Source organism: Acinonyx jubatus, chromosome A2 (genome assembly GCF_027475565.1).
Source record: "Acinonyx jubatus isolate Ajub_Pintada_27869175 chromosome A2, VMU_Ajub_asm_v1.0, whole genome shotgun sequence".
NCBI lineage: Eukaryota > Metazoa > Chordata > Mammalia > Carnivora > Felidae > Acinonyx > Acinonyx jubatus.
In genome coordinates this window covers 45,491,703-45,511,926 of record NC_069383.1, presented here as the reverse complement: position 1 = coordinate 45,511,926, position 20,224 = coordinate 45,491,703, and the positions used below count along the sequence as shown (strand labels likewise).

General features: G+C 39.0%; 1 protein-coding gene across 9 annotated transcripts in view; it reads right to left on the bottom strand.

The window, feature by feature from the left end:
- PDE1C (phosphodiesterase 1C) overlaps positions 1-20,224 on the bottom strand; it is a 504,797-nt gene that overhangs the window by 89,718 nt on the left and 394,855 nt on the right. For all 9 annotated transcript variants that reach the window (XR_008296744.1, XM_027075220.2, XM_027075221.2 and 6 more), the window contains 5 exons: positions 19,222-19,335; positions 17,169-17,351; positions 16,122-16,188; positions 10,429-10,545; positions 8,112-8,252 (listed from right to left, as the gene is read on the bottom strand). Coding sequence is in view for 8 of the 9 variants with exons in the window: in XM_027075220.2 (XP_026931021.1) it covers positions 8,112-8,252; positions 10,429-10,545; positions 16,122-16,188; positions 17,169-17,351; positions 19,222-19,335 (622 nt within the window). In the remaining variant the exon portion in view is untranslated. The remainder of the gene's footprint in view (positions 1-8,111; positions 8,253-10,428; positions 10,546-16,121; positions 16,189-17,168; positions 17,352-19,221; positions 19,336-20,224) is intronic.

Genomic DNA, 20,224 nt, shown 5'->3' with positions numbered 1-20,224 from the left:
CTATTGTTAAATAAATAAATCAATAAGTCAATCAATAAAAAGATTATGACTGGGAGACAGTATACCATCTAAACAAATTTGAATCACAGAGCATCAGCCTAGACAGTAGGCGTCTAAATAACTACATAATTATGGTTCTATTACAAATATCAGTGTAACTTCTCCCCTTTGCCCAAATACACTAACAAGATCCTATCTTACTTCTAATAAACCAAAACCAGCAAATGATTTAAATAAGCAAACAACAACAAAAAAAATAAGACCATACCCTTTAAAAGTCATTTTAAAACCCTTGCTTTTCAAAACACCCTGTGGAGGCTTAGAAATCAGTTCTGTTTCTTGAGGCTAAGAAGGACAGATGGTATCTGGCACAAAAGGAAGGAAGGAAGGATACAGGAAGAAAGGAACAGAGGAAGGGAGAGAAAAGAGAAAAAAAGGAAAAGAGAAAGGGAAGGGGAGGAAGGAAAGAGAGAAGAGAGAAGAGAAGAGAAAAAAAAGAAAAGAAGGGAAAAGAAAAGAAAAAAGAAAAGAAAAGAAAAAAGAGTGAGAAACAGCTTTACAGATGGACCTTGAAGATTGGACAGAACAAGAAATGGAAGAGGGCATTTTCAGAAGAATGAAGAAATGAGCCAGTCCCAGCATCGAAAGCTGATTCATCATGAGTAAGGAAATGATTCCCTTTAGAGGAGTGGGAGTTCGGGCTACTTAGAGCCCTGGCACTAGAAGCCAGAGTGAGGAACACAAACCAGATTCAACAGGCAATGAAGTTTACATGCAAGAGGGTAACGCGGTCAGCATGCCAGTGAGGGGGAGAAATAAGAACAGTACTTCTGCATGGCAAAGTCCTTCCAGGATGCAGAGATAGTATGAAGGTAGAATTCATTGCTAACTCATAGCAGTCAACTGACTGCAAGTGGGCAGAAGAGGTTGTAGTCAAGGATAAGAGTGAATTAAAGATGGTCCTAATATTACTAGCCTAAGTGACAAAAATACAAAACAAAACAAAATAATGGGTAGTATTAGATAGCATCATTAATAGAGACAAAGAAGGTAGAAGAAGTTATTTTGAGGGAAATTAGGCTTCATATTTTTTTAAGTTCACTTATTTGTTTTGAGAGACAGAAGAGAGTACGAGCACACAAGTGGGGAAGGGATAGAGAGAGAGGGAGAGAGAATTCCAAGCAGGCTCCATGGTGTCAGTGCAGAGCCCAATGCAGGGCTCGATCCAACGAACCATGAGATCATAACCTGAGCCAAAATCAAGAGTCAGATGCTTGGCTGACTGAGCCACCCAGGAGCCCCTGGCCTCCGTATTTTAATATGGTCCAGATCTTCTTGCCTTTTCCAAGTTAATTAGTGTGAACCCAGAAGTTTTTATGACAACCCAAAAGTAAGAAGTTTAAGTCCCACATGAATTGTATTCCAGAGTTATCAAACTGTGACAAGGGACAAGCCACAGATCCTATCAGCATCTCCCTATCTATAAAATATGAGTGTCACAACTAATTCAATAACAGGGATGCCGTGACAACTGGTAGCAGTGGACTTCGAATTCTGTAGTGCGTGACTCAGGAAGCAAGCGCCGTATGTGTGGGCATGCGGGCAGGTGGAGGGCAGTGGACACCTCAAGGAAAACGACATGGGCAAAACTGCTAGAGGGGACATTATTAGCAAGTTATGGCTTTGATATGGGAATGACAGTTTCTCTGTAATGTTTCCACCCCTATGTTAGTTTTCTATTGCTACCTTAAATTACCACAAACTTAAGGCTCAAAGAACACCTCCCAGTTATTGGTCAACAGTTCTTCTGTAGGTCAGAAGCAGCATAGTGTGGCTGGATTTTCCAGTGAGAATCTCAAATGGCTGAAATCAAGGTGTTGGCAGGGCTGTGTACTTTTCTGGAAGCTCTGTGGAAAACTCTGTTTCCAGGTACATTCAGGGCATTGGCAGAATTCGTTTCTTTCTTGTGCTTTCCACTCGGCCCCCTCCATCTTCAAGCTAGCAACGGCTTGTGGAGTCCTCATACTTCCTCTGCCACCTCTTGACTTTCAAGGACCCACATGTACATTGGGCCCTCCTGGAGAATCCGGGCTCATCTCCCTACTTCATGGAACCCTGATGGAACCTTCACTGTATTCGTGTTTTGGCATCCAAGGTACCATTAGTGTTGCAGCAGAGGGCAAATCATGGGGGCAAAAATTCTGTTGACCACAAAGACTAATAAAATTATTTAGCACTCTTTAACCATTTATATGTGCTTAGTGTTTCCTTTATATGATGACAAAATATATGATCAAAAGTACAAGATATACAGCTTCTCCCTTCTAAAAAAAAATAAGCAAAAGGAAAATTAATGGCACTTGTCTGACAAAAGCAATGAAAGGGGCCAAGGGATGGCTTTGCAGTTTGGAATCTTTTCTTAAATCAAACCTAAATCAAACTTTGGAGCTCGGAGTCTAATTCATATTTATTCAATCAACAACTCTTCAGTCTACTTCTGTTCAAGGATTTTTCTCTTAAAAGTAGGCAAAATAATTCTGAAAGGATTCAAGCATCTCCTCAGAATCTAAGTTAAGCAATAATGAGTAATATAAACAGATTACAGTGAGTAATACTGTTGATGTTGAAGCCCAGACATCACTTTATCAATAGGATGTTTTGATTCCCTACGTGTCTTACAGTTTATAAAACTGAAATGATTTAAAGCATTTTCCCCCTCTTGGTTTGTAATGAAAGGTTAGAGTAACAATATGCTCTCCATTCATCAGAATGCTCCCCACTGTTTTTGTAAGCTTGCAATGAAAGAAATTTGTTTTGAGCTGCATTTCCAAGAGAGTGTGGGCGGGAAGTAGTTTCTATATTTAAGAATGATTCTGAATATGGCCTGAATTGATAATGAAAATTCAATGGCAAACGAGCTCATTTAAGAACAGTATGCAGCACATCATGATCATTGGCTGCTAGGATATAACATTCATGTTAATGATAACTTGCATTAGCATAAATACTTGGAGTTTTTCTCGAGGGCTAAAAAAGCTATGTATGATTCACCTTTATATCTCCATTGTACACAGTACACAGAAAGTACCGACTAAATATATGTTGAATAGATGTGTCCAAAGTACGTTTTTACATCCATTTTGATCCTCACCACAATATTTTCAGGGATCACATGAGGACACTGAGGTGTAAGAATATCAGGGGCTTATTTTTTTATGTTTCTATTTTGGCCACAGGTATTATAGAAGTATAGCTAAATACATAAATGCATGGTGTTAGAAGTCAATCCTGGGACCAAATCATGGCTCTGCTACTCTATTTGTTTGCTTGGGCTGCCATAACAAAATGGCCACCGACTAGGCAGCTTAAACAAGAGAAATGTATTTTTTCAGTTCTAGCGGCTAGAAGTCCAAGATCAAGGCATTGGCAGGGTTGGTTTGTGGTGAGAGCCCTCTTCTCAGGTTGCAGATGGCCACTTTTGTGTTGTGATCTCACATGGCCTTTCCTATGCACACATGCATGTCTACAATCTTAATCTCCTCTTTGTATAAGGACAACAGTCATATTGGCCCACCTATGTGACCTAAATTATGTCTTTAAAGATCTTGTCTCCAAATATAGTCACATTCTGAAGCACTGGAGATTAGGACTTTCAACAATATAAACTGGGGAGTGGAGGGTGGGGGGAGACCAAAGTCTGCCTATGACAGAGACTTTATAACAGGGCAATCGTAACTCTGTGAATAGGTTTCCTCCTACTTTCTACTGAATTTGTGTCTTTTCTTGTTGATTCCTTTCTATAACCTGGATCTTAATCCTTGCTCTCTCTATATTTTCCTTACATCATTATGATGATTCTTTTTACCCTACAGGTTTTAATTTTAATATACTCAGCTTAATCAATATTTTTATATAACTTTTGTGTTTAAGAAAGAATTTCCTTTTTCAAGTACATAAACATATTCTCATAGTTTCTTCTAATATGATTGGATTTTTATTTTTGTATTCACATCTTTAATTCATTTGTCTGATATTTGGCAAATGATTTAAAGTAGAACAATAACATTCTTTTTCCCCCCAAATGAACAACAGTCCTCAAAACACTTGTTGAACTGAATCATTTTCCCTGTAATGTTGTCATCTATACACACATCCTTACCTTCTCACCTGCAATCTTTCTTCATTATCCTCAGTGTTCCATCCTCACCAAGCACTGAGACCACTCAAGCCAAGGACACAAATGACTTCCATGTGCCAAAGGCAGTGGTTACTTGCCTATCCTCATCCTACTGGACATTTTGGTATGTGTCACACAGTTCACTATTCTCTTTTGAAGCACTTTCCTTTCTTGGCTTCCATGACAGTGCACTCTCTTGGTTTTTATTCCATGTCACTGACCACTCCTTTTTAGTTACCATTAGTGGCTCTAATTCTTTACCTTCATTTCAAACTCTAGACTGCTCCAGGACTCACTGCAGAGCCCCTTCTACTTCTCTATTCACACCACCTCCTTAGATAATCTCATCTAATTCCGTGTCTTTTGCATAATATTGATATGCTGTAGATTTCCTAACCTACATGAGAATCCCTGACCTCTTTCCAGAGGTCTAGACTCCATTCATTCTCTTCCCACTGGACATTTCCACACTGATGTCTAATAACGATCTGAAACTCAACATATCTAAATCAAAACTGTTGACTCCCCCTCTCCCGAAGCCTGTTTTGCCACCAGGCTCTCTCATCAACCGCATTTATCAAACCAAAGGTGTAAGATGTACTCTTTTAAATTTCTAAATTCTACTTACCACCCAGTCCTTTTAACTCTGCTTCAAAGACAGATGTTTTTGTGTCTGTATCCCAGGATTGTCCTTCTGTGTTCCAGGATTGTCCTTCTGTGTTCAAACTACCCTTATCTCTCTGGTAGACTTCTACAGTACCTCTTCCACCAGGCTGCCTCAAAATCTATCCTCCACAGTAACACTTTTCTAATCTTTATCAGAGCACATCACTCCCCGGTCTGAAATCCTTTAGAGGCCTCACTCTGCACCTAGAAACTATACTTAAACTTGTTACCCAGGCCTATAAAGCCAAACTTGGTTTGATTCCTACCTTCTCCAAACTTGTCTTGTGCCACTGTTCCCCTCATGTACTTTTATATTTTGCTCCTTGAATGCTGCAAAGCTGTTCTCTCATGACGGGATATGTGCTAGTTCCACCTTAAGTCTACCGGCATACTCTTCTTCAGTCCTTGGCATGGCTCAAGCTAAAACTCATGACCATCTCAGATTAAATATTACCTCCAGAGAGAGGCCTTTCCTAACTGTCTAATGAAATTCCCAGTTTTGTCTGCGTGGGTGCCCTATTTTAATTCTTTACAGAACACTATGATATATTCTTTGTTTATTTTTTCATTGGTCTTCTATTTATAACCTCCCACTAGAACATAAGTTCTGTAAGAGCAGCAATGTATCCTCATCTTGTAAATATGTACCTAGTACATAATAAGTGCTCAATAAATAAATTTGGGTTTTGTTTTTGAAACTTTACTCAATTTCATTCATCTATTTGTCATTTTTACACAAATACCATCCTGTCTTTATTTTATTTTATTTTATTTTACTTTATTTTATTTATTTTTGAGAGAGAGAGAGGAGGAGAGGGGCAGAGAGAGAGAGAGACAGAGAGAGAGAGAATCTCAAACAGGCTCCATGCTGTCAGCATGGAGCTCCATCTCACAAACAGTGAGATCATGACCTGAGCCAAAATCAAGAGTTGGACACTTAACTCAGTCACCCAGGTGCCATGACCACCCTGTCTTTATTACTATAGTTTCAGCATCTATTTTAATACCTAGTAGAATAAGGACTACTGCATCACATACATTTTTTTCAAAACTGTTTTTTCCACAGTTGTGAAATATCTATTTTACATATATTTCATACTCAGTTTATCATGTTTCATTACTTTTCATTGGTATTGCTTTGAATTTATAGATTAGTTTGAGGAAAACTGACATCTATATAACACTGAAGATTTACATTAAAAAATATAATGTATTTCTTTTTTTATTTAAACGTTGTTTCTCTGCCCTTTAGTTTTACAGTTTCCTTTTTATCACTTTTAAAGTTATTCATTAGCAATTTATTGATTTTTTAAAAAAAATTCTCAGGAATGTGTGTTTTTCTATTACACTTGTTAATTTCCAGTCAAAAGGATAGCTACTTTATCTAGATCTTATTGAGGACTTTTATTTGATGTAATAATTTTTGGTTGATTTTCTTGATTTTTTAAATGAGATGGTAAAATTATTTTCACACGATACTTCTTCAACTTTTTTAGATATGATACTGCATTGGTTGAGACCTCCAGAAAAATGCTCAATAGCAACATTAATGCGGGCATCCCTGTTTTGTTCCATGCCTTCATGGAACCACCATTAACTAAGCCTGATCTATGTTTCTGGCAAAAATCTTTTATCACATTAAACAGGTCCCCTTTATGCATGGGTGGCTCAGTCAGTTAAGTATCCAACTTCAGCTCAGGTCATGATCTCGCAGTCAGGTCCATGGGTTCGAGCCCCACATTGGGCTCTGTGCTGACAGCTCAGAGCCTGCTTCGGACTCTGTGTCTCCCTCTCTCTCTGCTCCTCCCCAACTCATGCTCTGTCTCTCTCAAAAAATAAATAAACGTGGGGCAACTGGGTGGCTCAGTTGGTTGAGCGTCCGACTATGGCTCAGGTCATGATCTCATAGTTTGTGGGTTTGAGCCCTGCATCAGGCTCTGTACTGATGGCTCAGAGCCTGGAGCCTGCTTTGGATTCTATGTCTCACTCTCTCTCTGCCCCTCTCCCATTCATGCTCTGTGTCTCAAAAATAAATAAACATTTTTTTTATCTCAATAAATAAATAAATAAATAAATAAATAAATAAATAAATATTAAAGTTTTTTAAAAAATCAGTTTTACAACAAAAAAGAACTGAACATTGATACGAGGTTTTTGGGGGCAGTCCAGCAAAGTTTTACTAACAATTCCTAACTGTTGAGCTTCCTTTATGACGCAGATAGAGCACTTCATCTTTTTCATAGTTTACTCCTAACCATCACAGTATTTCTACAAGATGGAATATTTTTTCACCATTTTAAGAATGAGGAAATCTTGACTCAGAGATTTATGCAATTTATCATAGGTCACAAAAATCTAATAAGTAATTACTCAAGGATTTATGTCCCACTATATCTTGCTTCAAAGCCCACACTCTTCCCACTGTGTTCCATTTTTAATTCAGTGAGACATTAGACCAAGTCTTTCAACATGCCCTAGAGGAAAAAATAACAAATGTGTTGAGTTTATGGGCTAATTAATAACCATAGCTGAAGAATGTCTACCTTGATGTCAACTCTGAAGAAGATTTCAAAGGAAAAAGTCACAAGAGAACCAACATAGAGAACTAGCTGTTTGTCACTAATAGCTATATGTTGTCAAATTAATGGCTCCCATCAAAGCAAAATGGGAAAAGGCATAGATAAGCAAGTTAAACAGGTCAGTTCATACAATGGATTATAGAACAGAGATTCAAAAACATCTAAAGAGTTGAAATGTTGGGCCAAAACGAGCAAGAAAAGTTTCACATGGTTAGAAGTAACATTGACCCTTAGGTCAAACAAATCAAACACACATAAATAGGATGAGAATAACCATAGTCCTTGTGAAAAAGGTCTAGTGGTTTAAACCAAAAGCTAACCGTGTGTTAATGTGGGTGCCAGGCACATTGGTACAATTCCAGTATACATGGATAGCACTGTCATTGGCCATAGCAAGAGGTTAATAGTACTACTCTCCATATCTGGAAATACAGATTTCGTTCTAGAAATTATATTTAATTTGGCCATAGCCTAATAAAGATGCAAGTCACTATCTCATATTCATTTCATCAAGTCCAGGATGGAGAAAATATCAGAGGCAATGAAGAACCCCAAGACCTTCAGTGACTGGTTAGGCAATTTTGGGGGAGCAGGAAGTCCACGCACCAGTGCATTTCTTGTGCCTCCAATAAAAAAAAATCATCATCACATTTTTTTCGTGTCATCTAAGAATTCCTGTCCGTACTTACCGCTACTCCTGTCTTATAAAGGAGGTAATGCACAGTCTGTGTAACGTCAGCAGCATGCATTAAATTGTGGTAAGGATTTTTATGCTTGCTGTATCCTACTTCCAGGGCCTCCACAAATGAGACAAGAGCAGAAATGGGGATCTGAAAGAGAGCAGGAAGGTGGATTAGCTAGTGATTTGGTAGCCTGAAGTGAGGCAGCAGAAATCTAAGGCACTCTAGCTGCCTCTTTCTGGAGGCATAACATACCACGTGAAGAAATGTGAACTTTCAAAATTAGTAAAAATCACTGAACAAATTATCAGCTGATTTGAAAAATCTCCCAGGAAGTCCCTGGTTTAAGAACAGTCTGCCCTGCAAATTGCTTTTTGTGCTCAGTTTCGAGCTCCAGGGGGAACGAAACAGGATCATCTCAAAGACATTTAGGGCAGAAAGGTAGGTGTTCATTTATACCTCAAGCAAAGGGTCAAGTCTTTTATTTCTTGAGAAATAAATGAATACAAGCTGTGTAGCATATATCATTTATTTGGGGGGGAAACACAAAGTACATAGAGATCTCAAGTTGTAAAATCATTGCAAAATAAACTTAGGCTGCCACCTCCTGAAAACTGTGCCCTTTAGAAGGAGTGATTGTATGCCCTGGACACATGGAAAAAACACAACAAAATATGTTCTATTACTTGGCAATTTATTATTGTTGCATTGCAATTTGGATTAATATTTCCAATTAGCCTAATTCTTTTTCTGTCTCAAATATGTATAATATACATACCTGCTTTTTTTGTGTGTGGCAGAAAATAAAGACTAGTGCAAAATACTTCTACAAAAAAAAGGGGCCCCTGAAAACATTCACTGTATTTCTGTTCTGGATAAATTCCTTGGTTTAGAGTAAATTATCAAATATAACACTGAGGAAAAAAGAGAGAGTGTGTATTCCAGTATTCCAGGAGACTAACCATCACGTTAGAAAGGAAAAAAAAAAAAAAAGGAAAATGTTTTACTATTACGCTTTGTGAGCATCCATTACATGTTCTTCCTTGGGCACATCCTTCAATATTTACCATTTGTGGGTTTTTAAAAATGTAAATGTTGCCTCTCATATGTCAGAGACTAAGTCATTATCATTTTTAAGATGAAGATTCAATAAACCTAGGTTCTTTGGACTGTTCATGAGAGATCCATGAGTCACTGAAGTGTTAGGTTACAAGATGTGCATATGTGCACAAGAACTGTGTATCCACCAGGTTTTCAAGCAGATTTTTGATACAAAAGTAATTGAGGACCACTGCATTTATGGCTATGTAAGAAATACACCTCCACCTGTGTTAGGAAAGTGATAAAGAACTGTGCTGTCTAGAGAAATCAAGGCATTATATTAAAAAAACAAAAAACAAAAACCCTGCGATTTCCAGAGGTTCATCCATATGATGAGGGAAGTGCAAGGAACATGGTACAATAAAGGTCACTGGACAAATGCACAGATTCCCTGAGGAACCCGGCCCCACCTCTAGAGTCCGTGGTATTAGAAAGCAGAGGGGATTGAACACTGAAAACAATTCATGCTCTTTACTTAAAGTTGAAGGATTAATTTGAAGCATGAATGGCTGGGAAATACCGATGATCTGTCACAGATGATAAGTGAGAGCATTTGTCTGAATCTGAGCCAAGTGGTGGGGAAAGAAGTTTGCAGAGACAGCAGATGCACACTCTGTCTCCATTACTGTCTCCATGCCAGGAGTGTTTGACAATACATGAAATCAGGCTGAAATGAGATCCGCAGGCCGAGTTGTAGGGGAGTTCTGCTAGTCCGCACTTCCGGTTGTACTTCTAGGAAGACTGGGATCAAACTGTGTGGCTCCGGCCTCTTGCCTGCCGTGAGCCCCACTGGACAAGGGCTTAAGGAAAAGTTCCCACTGCAGAATTCAGGGAAGCGGCTGTCTGGATGATGCTTCCCAAGTCACCCACAGCAGTTTTCAGTCCATATTAAAAGGATTCTCTTGGTCTTAGCCCAAAAGTCATGCAAGGGTGGACAAAGCATGCATATTTTAAAAGTAGGCAGTGGGGCTCCTGAGTGGCCCCTCAGGTGGTCGGGCGTCCGACTTCGGCTCAGGTCATGATCTCACAGCCTGTGAGTTCGAGCCCCACGCTGGGCTCTGTGCTGACACCTCAGAGCCTGGAGCCTGCTTCAGAGTCTGTGTCTCCCTCTCTCTCTGCCCTTCCCCTGCTCAAGCTCTGTCTCTCTCTCTCTCTCAAGAATAAATAAACATTAAAAAAAATTAAAATAAATTAAATAAATAAATAAATAAAAGTAGGGACTGACCTTGAAACGGCTGATCAGATCATAGCGTGTGAGTAATTCATAGAAAATGAATTTCAGTGCATGATCACCGCTGGCCTCATTGAGGGAAAAGACATCAAAGGACCACTTGTCCACATCCTGTATGGCAGGGCAGGGAGAAAGAATGCCTTAGTTCATAGCCACTTGCACAGCTACGAGTCTCCCCACTTGGGAGTTACCCCATAACCCTCACCCAGGATTTTCACAGCCCAAAACTCTAACACCCTTTCCGCCCTCAAACTTTTTCCAATTTGGCACACATAAGTAGCATGCACTGATAAAATAATTTTAAGTAGTCTTACTATTTGTAACAACAGCTCTAATTTATGGAGTGCCTACCACATGCTAGGCATTGTGATGTGTGATAAACACATGATTTGTCCTGAAAACAACCCTAAGTGGTAGGCAGTATTGGTCACATCTTACAGATGAGAAAACTGAGAAGTGCATTTCCCTCAGACGCACCACAAATGAAGTGTTATAGACACAAGTGGGGGCAAGGACACAAACACAGTCAACAGACGCCTCAGCTCAGGCTCTTTCCATTAAGCCTGTCCACTACACCGCTGAACTTCCCATCTTTATTCACTTCACAACAACCTACGGTGCTTCCCTCCTCCAAACTTCTCCCCAGTCCCTTACTATTACCTATGGACTTCGTCTTAGTCCACAGTTGAAAACATTAACCCACTTAAAATCTTCAGAAAAATGCCTGATACAGAACAAGTAATATGTCACTTCAGTTCAAACCGCTGAGCTAAAACCGTGGAGAAAGATTTCATTTCACAAAACAGAAAAATGCTACCGCTTTTGGAGTCACTGATCTGAGAACCTAGCCCTCAAATCTGTAAGTCACTTTACTAAAAAAAGTAAAACTAAGACCTAAGCTGAAGGCGCTCCTCACACACCATTCTTGAAGTTCAAAGGCTTATATGTCTATAAAGATATAGACTCCAAGATATATGTAAACTTGTCTGATGTGTCTTTGACTTATAGTCAGCCACTTGTGGATGTAGTAAACAAAAGTGCATTTAAGCAATAGTTAAAGCAACAGTTATTTGGTTTCTTGTGTCAAGAGTTTCACTTTCAGGGGTGCCTGGGTGGCTCAGTTAGTTAAAGCTTCCAACCTTGGCTCAGGTCATGATCTCGTGGTTTGTGAGTTTGAGCTCCACATCAGGCTCAGCACTGGTGGTACAGAGCCTGCTTGGGATTCTCTCTCCTTCCCTTTTTCTCTCTGCCCCTTCCCCACTTGTGCATTCTCTCTCTCTCTCTCTCTCTTTCTCTCTCTCATAAATAAATAAATAAACTTAAAAAAGGGGAGGTTAACTTTCAGTAAAGACCATGTCCTGCCATAAGCATGACAATAAGGACCCATGTGAGACCATGTTGAGTCAAGGTAAAGTGTCAGATGCTTCCCTGGGAGAGACTCTGGTGGTCTAGAACTGTTAACCTAAGTGGCTCTCACCTCAGCCCTCAGTGCATTCCAACATCAGCCAGCTATTCCAATCCTGTCCCGTCTCAAACATCCCAACCACCAAAGATCATCCTAAGGCCACTAGAGTCTCTCTCTTGAATGCCAGGGCACAGGAAAACTGAATCATATATAGGGAAAACAAAACTTTTCCAAAAGGGTTTCAGTGGATTGTTTCAACTGACACTTACTGGTAACCTCACCTCAGCCTTCTATAATTTCTCCTCCATTATAACAACTAAAGAAATAGCTCTAAGTACTGAGCATATTTTCTGTGCCAGGCTCAGTGAGAGAAGTGTTAATGTACATTTGCTAGCCCTCACAACTCTAGAAATAGGTGTTACTTTCCCCACTTTTACAGATGGCAACCTCTGAAAGACGAGAGGAATTGGCTAATGCCATTTGGTAGCAGATCCAGGTAACAGTCCCACTGATATCACTGCCAACAGATGGCATTGTAAACTCAGTGAATATATGCTGTGACTGAGGTCTCATGCCCTAAATGCCCAACAGGGCCCAGGCCATAGACAGCGGGGCCATTTAAGATAACCCACGACCTAAAGCTTCACCTTAGCTACCATAATTGCCATTGTCATGCCATCCATCGTCTGACCATTAGTCCTAAGGAAAAGTCCACAGACAACTCAGTAGGTGGGAAAACATTTTGTGATTTTTTAATCCTATTCTCTCAAATGAATAGAAAAGAGAAAGGCTGTCACTGAGAATTGAGAAATCATCACAGTAAGAAGTCATTATTTATTCTGAATATTAGGAGTTAGGGAAACAGGAGGAAGAGTGTGAATAGTGAGATGGATGTTCTCTCCTGCCACTCATTTTTATTTTTTTAAATAAAGAATATGTTTATTATTTTTTTAATATGAAATTTATTGTCAAATTGGTTTCCATCCAACACCCAGTGTGCCTCCCAACAGGTGACCTCCTCAATGCCCATCACCCACTTTCCCCTCCCTCACACTCCTCATCAACCCTCAGTTTATTCTCAGTTTTTAAGAGTCTCTTATGGTTTGCCTCCCTCCCTCTCCTTTTTTTCCCCCTTCCCCTCCCCCATGGTCTTCTGTTAAGTTTCTCAGGATCCACATAAGAGTGAAAACATATGGTATTTGTCTTTCTCTGTATGACTTATTTCACTTAGCATAACACTCTCCAGTTCCATCCACATTGCCTCAAAAGGCCATTATTTCATTCTTTCTCATTGCCAAGTAGTATTCCATTGTATATATAAACCACAACTTCTTTATCCATTTGTCAGTTGATGGAGATTTAGGCTCTTTCCATAATTTGGCTATTGTTGAAAGTGCTGCTATAAACATTGGGGTACAAGTGCCCCTATGCATCAGCACTCCTGTATCCCTTGGGTAAATTCCTAGCAGTGCTATTGCTGGGTCATAGGGTAGATCTATTTTTAATTTTTTGAGGAACCTCCACACTGTTTTCCAGAGTCTGCCACTCATTTTTAAAAGGGCCGTAGTTGTGATTCTCCAATTTTAATGTTCTTCAGAACCACCCAAGGTGCTCAGGAAAAAATGCTGATTCTTGGGTGAGGGACTTGCAGAATCCTGCTGCAGGACGTGGAGTCTCCATTTTTAACAAGCACCTACTTTAACTGTCTTAAGCCATTCTTCCTGTCTTACCAAACTTGGCCCAAGGCCCATTCCCGAAGAAAAATTTCATGAACTTCCTATCAGTCTAACATAGCCTGAAACTCCTCATTTCCTCCCACTTTAAACCTGGAGTCTGCCCAGGGTGTCTCTTTCTAAGTTACACAACAGCTGCCTTCTAAACAATAACAACACTTCTATAATTTCAATAACCCCACCTCAAAAGATTAGAGAGAAAACTCCCCAAATGAGAAGCTAGCATATATTGGATGGAAAAAATTAAAAGAACAAAAATTTCAAATTTAGAGATTGGTGGTGGTTAATTATTCTCTTATTTAAGTGTGATTTTATGCCATGTTCTTGCATTAATCACAAAGGTTAACACGTCAGTGGCATGATGGTTATTTTACTGAACTGTATTTTCTAAGTCTTTCAGGAAATTTTCTATAATAGAAGGAAACAATAGTGGTTCCATATAAACTGCTGGCAATGAAGTAGAAATAACCTTTCCTAACAAGCACCACCTAAAACAAAAAAAAAAAAGAAAAAGGAAAGAAAAAAAAAAGAATATCTGTGTGATCTTGCCAACTCCCCTTCAATCCACTGCAGATAAAACCAAAGTCTTGTGGGGTGGGGGGTGGGGTAGAAATATTACATTGTAAAAAGATCTTGAACTTCCCCAGTAAACAGCAGACAGGATCAAGACAAAGGGAAGCTTTAGCCTTATGCACATTATCAGCAATACTTGTGGAGAAGGGTAGTAATTTGGAGAGTTAGTACTTATTCTTGGGCTGAATCATCTAGGTTCCTTTCCCCTCAGAAAGACAACATGTGCTCATCTGAGAATTACTTTTCCCTAAGCTAAAAAATAACAATTCATGGATATCCCAGGTTGCTCCACATTTTCTTCAGTTATTTTGCATAGAAAAGATGCTCCAATTTAGAAGAAATATTTTCATAAATTTCTTAGCACAGGTATAACTACCTGTATTGATGTTCACAATAAAAGAAGAAATTATAAGATAAAGGCTTCTTTTAATGTCCCTAAGCTTTCATTGAATGTTTCAGGTTCAGTTAAGAAAATCAATGCAGCTTCATAATGGGTGTTATGAAACATCAGATCTCGTGAAGCGATTTCACTGATTAAATGAGAAATGTCGCTACGAATTTCACCAATGTATTGGGCACTGGTGGGGGTATTGAAAAGGAGTGACAGGAAACGTGTCTTCTTGCTGTAACCTTCTTGAGTATCTTTCCTGTTCTTAGGATGAGCTAAGAGGCAGAAAATGGAGAACGGAGAATCTGAATACAGGGTCTCACAAATTCAATTAGTGAATGTTCTTGCAGCAAGAGAAAGAGACTATGAAATATATAATCAAAATGGCCCCCAAAGGCTCACTCTTGACATTGAATTAAGCACTCCCATCCCTGATTCCATAACTAGGTAATTTAAGTTATCTTCCAAAAATATCATCAGGTAATACATGTTTCAGGTTTCAGAGAAAGACAACAATACATTCAACAATAGTAATGATGCTAGGATGTCCCTGAGCAAATGGATGATTCCATGTACAGACATCATGCAATGTCAAGGAGCCAAGTGATCTGGCCCTTAGCACAGCCCCACCCTCAAATCCAGAAGCCAGATCCGCTTTAGTACAGCCAGGATAACCTCAAACCAGTGGACCTGAACGGATGCATATCTAGAGGAATACATCCACTTTGAGGCTTTTAGAGATATTCTATACAATTCCAAGAGCTTGCCTGACAAAATAATTCTCCAGGACTTAGCACACTTAGACTCAAATGTCTATGTAACTTCTCATGGAACTTTTGGGCTCAGTGGGAGTCTTGGGTAAACAGTAGGATACATGGGTTCTGGGGACACACATTCATGCAGTAAAACGTTACTGAGAGCTTACAATGTGATTGGAACTCTGGTATCAAACTTTAGCTCTGGCTCTAATTAATTGTATCTTTTTAAAAATCTCACTAAGTCTCAGTTTCTTCATCTACAAAATGGGCTTAGAGTAGATAATCAGATAATGATACCACTTTGATCAGCAAAGAGCCTTCTGATGGTGATACAGAAAGATATGAAACCCACACTGTGTGAGTTAAAAAATTATCAGGGTGCCTGGGTGGCTCAGTTGGTTAAATATCTGACTCTTGATTTCAGTTCAGGTCATGATTTCACGGTAATGATCTCGCCACCATGAGATTGAGCCCCGTGTCAGGCTCTTGCTGAGCATGGAGCCTACTTGGGATTCTCTCTCTCTTTTCTCCCCTTCTCTCTCTGGCCCTTCCCTACTCATTCTCTCTCTCCCCCTGTCTCTCTCTCTCTCTCAAAATAAATAAATAAGCATTTATAAATAAATAAACAAACAAACAACAGAAAGAAAGAAAAAAATTAGCAAGACAAAGGCAAAAAGATTGTGATACTGTAAGAACAGATAAGTGAAAAATAAGAAGTCAAGAATGACTGGGAAACCTGTACATGAAAGCCTCTCATTTTCTAACAACAAATGTAACTATACTTTTAATAGGATACTGTGTACACTGTAAGATCTTTTCATTGGTATTACCTTTAATGCTTCAATAACAGCTGGTGGGTAGCTCAGTCCAACCATGTTTGATGTCCGTCTATACATTCTGGCAAAGTCAGAGGGGAAAAATGCAATGTCATATCTTACAAACAGGAATTAGCAGGACACACACTTATACTAAGTGCTGACAAATAATGAGAAGTCATGTCGTTGGGTGAACCAAGAAACGATATGGTGCTTTACAACCTTTTTCATAGACATTCAAGTCGCCTAAGAAAGAGTTAAATTCAAGAGAAATTAAAGCAATCCCAAATACGTGAACCACTGGAAAGAAACAAAAAAAATTCATCTCTGTGCCCCAAATTGGAAAGTCAATTATTAAAATGGGTCACTTCTTCTGCCAGAAGTGAATTATAGTACAGCATAGACAGTATGCAAAGTAGCACTTTAACCTGAATGAGGAACTCCTATGGGCAACCCATTTGGAAGAGCTTGTTCTTTAGAACTGTCAGAAACAAAAAGAAAAATGTCCCAGGTGAACTCTGAACTGAATGTGGCATTTCTAAAACCTGTAACTGTGTAATGAGGGTCATAGGAAGAATAAATTGATTTGTGCAGTAAGGATTATAGGAAGAAGAAATCAATTACTGCAATCTATTTCTGGGGAAGGGGGCAATTTAACTTAAAGAGCAAAATGGCCAACAAAATTGGAAAGTGTCATGGGGAACTCAAAGTCTTTCAACAAACTGGTCCCTCTGGGTCAACAACCTCAAGGCATCTTTGCCCTGTTCCAAATCCAGGCACTATCCACATATGTCAAAGGATGATGGATTAGATGATGGCCTTTTTTAAAACTCAAACCAGATCTTTTCTAGTTAGCATTCTGAGCAAAGGCAAACGCTTGTCCTAATGATGCTATAGAGATTAAATAGATATGTTTTGGCAATCCCTCATTCAAGACTATCTGTTTCCACCAGAATTTTCTGGATTATAAAGACACCAAAATTAAATCAAAGAAAAGCTTTCAGTTGTTGGAAACTGGTGTTCCTTTTGCTGCTTTGGTCATTGAATGACAGCTATCTTTACCTCTCCACAAATATCCCGGCCTGCACTGCATGGACAATGCTCTTGAACCGTGGCTTCTCCTCGCTCCTTCTGAGCATCATCCCCATCTGCCTCGTGAAGGTGGAGGCCAGCCAGTCTCGGACCTCAGAAGGCACTGCATCTGACTGAATGTCACTGAGTTCATCCTCTGTATCCAGGAGTCGCCTGAATGGAGGAAATACAACCAGGACACTGAGATTAAATCTGAAGTTAGAGCTCTCTGTTCAAAACAGCTGCTCCTTCTTTCTACCCCACCTGCATACATAGGTACAACGAAACCAGATAAAAATGACCACAAAAAATATAGCATGTTTTTAGTAAGGCTTGTAAAACCTCACCATTTATGTTTCAGAATGGTTCTGTCTACCAGACTGGACAAAGAAACACAGAACTCAGAGGAAGTCAAATATACTCCATCTCAGGCTGTAGGTCTCAGACCCACTGCACTAAGGAGCACCCAGTATCTGTATTCCTAGGTTTGTGGAATTTGAATGGGATATAAATCCTCCACTTAAACATGCATTCACAGGGAGGTTTATTTTAGAGATGGACCATGTGGCATTATTTTGGGTTTAAAAAAAGAATATTTAAAGACTTTGCTATAGACAATAATACTGTATCACAAACTCCTAAGTTGCTAAGAGACTAGATCTTAATTGTTCCCACCACAAAAAAATAATGATGATTATGTGACCTGATAGAGGTGTTAGCTAACGCTATGGCGGTAATATTATAATATATAACATATAATAAATCAACCCACTGTACAACTGAAAGTTACCCAATGTTATACATCAATTATAAATAAATTTTTAATAAAAATAAGTTTAAAATAAAATAAAATAAATATTTTTTTAAAATTTAATTTAAGAGAAAAAGAACTACTTTGTAAAATATTATCCAAATCACATCAACCCAGTCCTCTGAAATAATAAACATCTGAAATGATGTCAACTGATATTCTTTCTAGTTTGATAGCACATTATAGAAATTTAAATTCTAAATTCAAGAAAAATTTCCAAAATAATTCAGTTCTTTATTTGAGCTCAGTTACGTAAGTCAGATGTGCTTACCTGACTTTTCAAACTTGTTCATAGGTCAGACCACCAGAAGAGAACATAAATAGTAATGAGTTATAATAAAATTATATTTTATATTTATATTAAGCCCTGCTAAAAATAAGCAGTATAAACAGGTGTTCATAAAAAGGGTTTTTTAAAAAAGGTTCTTTTTTCCCCCCCTTTAGACACATCAATTGGGGGGCAGGGGAGAAAATGAAACATTTGGGAAAAAACTAAGATATCAAATTTCCTTAAATTAGGAACCAAGCATGTCACCAAACACTAAGCCACATACATAATTCTTAGATCAGGGGGAAATCCTTTCAGATTGGAATCTGGCACAGGAAAGTAAGACTGACAGAGGAGCCTGTCTGAATTAGGAAAAAGAAGATAAGATTTTCATATTTACCATGTCAACATTTTTCAAAAGAAAAGCCGTTTTGCTATTTTCAAATGCATTTGGTGACTGGAAGTGCTTTCATACTTTTGGGTAATTCAAGTGGGATGAGTCTATTAAGAAAATCAGTAACATGTAAGATTGAAGGAGGAATTCTCAGTGCTTAAGGGGATAAATGCTTCACTATCACTTCAGGAGTTTCCGCTTAGAGACAGATGTGAATTAAAACACGAACATAATTTTTAGGCTGAGGCTGACAATGTGCAATAATTACAGTGGAACTCTACACTTGATAAGAAATCTTACCATATTTTTAAAAATCATTTCTTCTCCTCTTACATTATCTCACTTCATTGTCATAAAGGCCATGTGAGAGAAGTTCAAGTAGCTTCTTCTCTAGATGAGGAGGTACTGAGGATGTGTGAGGGTGAAAATCTACCTGATTCCTTTGTGGAAACTAAAGTGCCATGACCAGTCATTTGACTGCTACCCCATATGGGCCATGGGGGACATTTCAGAAAACCACATGACAGAAAACTTCCCATCAGTGCACTAACTTCTGTCATTTCTAGCTTACCTGGTTTCATCAATGTACACGGATTCAAGTACCGTGGCTGCATATTCCAAATTCTTCTTAAGATCTACCACTGAAGCCTCTCCTCTCTCTAATTGTTTGACCAAAGACCGTAGCCTAGGGGGAAAAAAGACATGACTAAACTAGAATAGAGGAAACAAAGAACAATCTTACAATTATAGTGACACATTTTACAGCCATTGAATATTTTTATTTGTCCCAATATACCTGAAAGGAAAACACAAATCTAGTGATGGAGTAGACCAGTATTTCTCAAAAGAGCAAGTTATAAAACAAACACATACGTTTTTGCCAATGTGAAGCAAAAACAAAAAATGTTCTCATCCACCAGGCACTGACCACCCCCGAGACTTCTAGCTATCTTTTATCTAAGAGTTCCCTAAATTACCAATGATTTTGCTGCTTCTCTGGTTTCAATTTTTTTGGTTCTCATTGGACGTATTAAAGCATGAGCAGCACCAATATTCACCAAATGCCACTGGAGATTCCACTGTGTTGAAGACTATGTTATGTTTGTTCAGCAGTGACCAGCTTCATGAGCCTGCATGGGTAACCTCATGGCCAACGGGTGTTCCAGGATAGGTAAGGAGAGTCAGACCACCAAAATACCCATAGAGGGCTACATAAGGAATACATGAAGAGAAACTATTTTCCTGGACAGGAGGAATTCCTTGCAGATTAATACCCCAGCTCTAAGCGGGGGGTGGGGGTGGGGGTGGGGGGGGGCGGGGGGAGGGGAAGAGGCTGGATGATAAACCAAGGTAATGAAGACAAGACCTTCCCCACTGCTGGTCAAGTATTCCAGGCAATGTAAAAGAAATGATAAAATATGCTCTCTTATTTATATCAACATTATCCCCACAGAGAAGGAGTTAGCATATATGAGAGCAATAAAATGACAGCAGAAGATCAAAGTCCAGTAACTGAGAACACTGTAAATACCAGAGATATGGAGGTTGAACAAACTCCTTGGGCTGTTTGACAC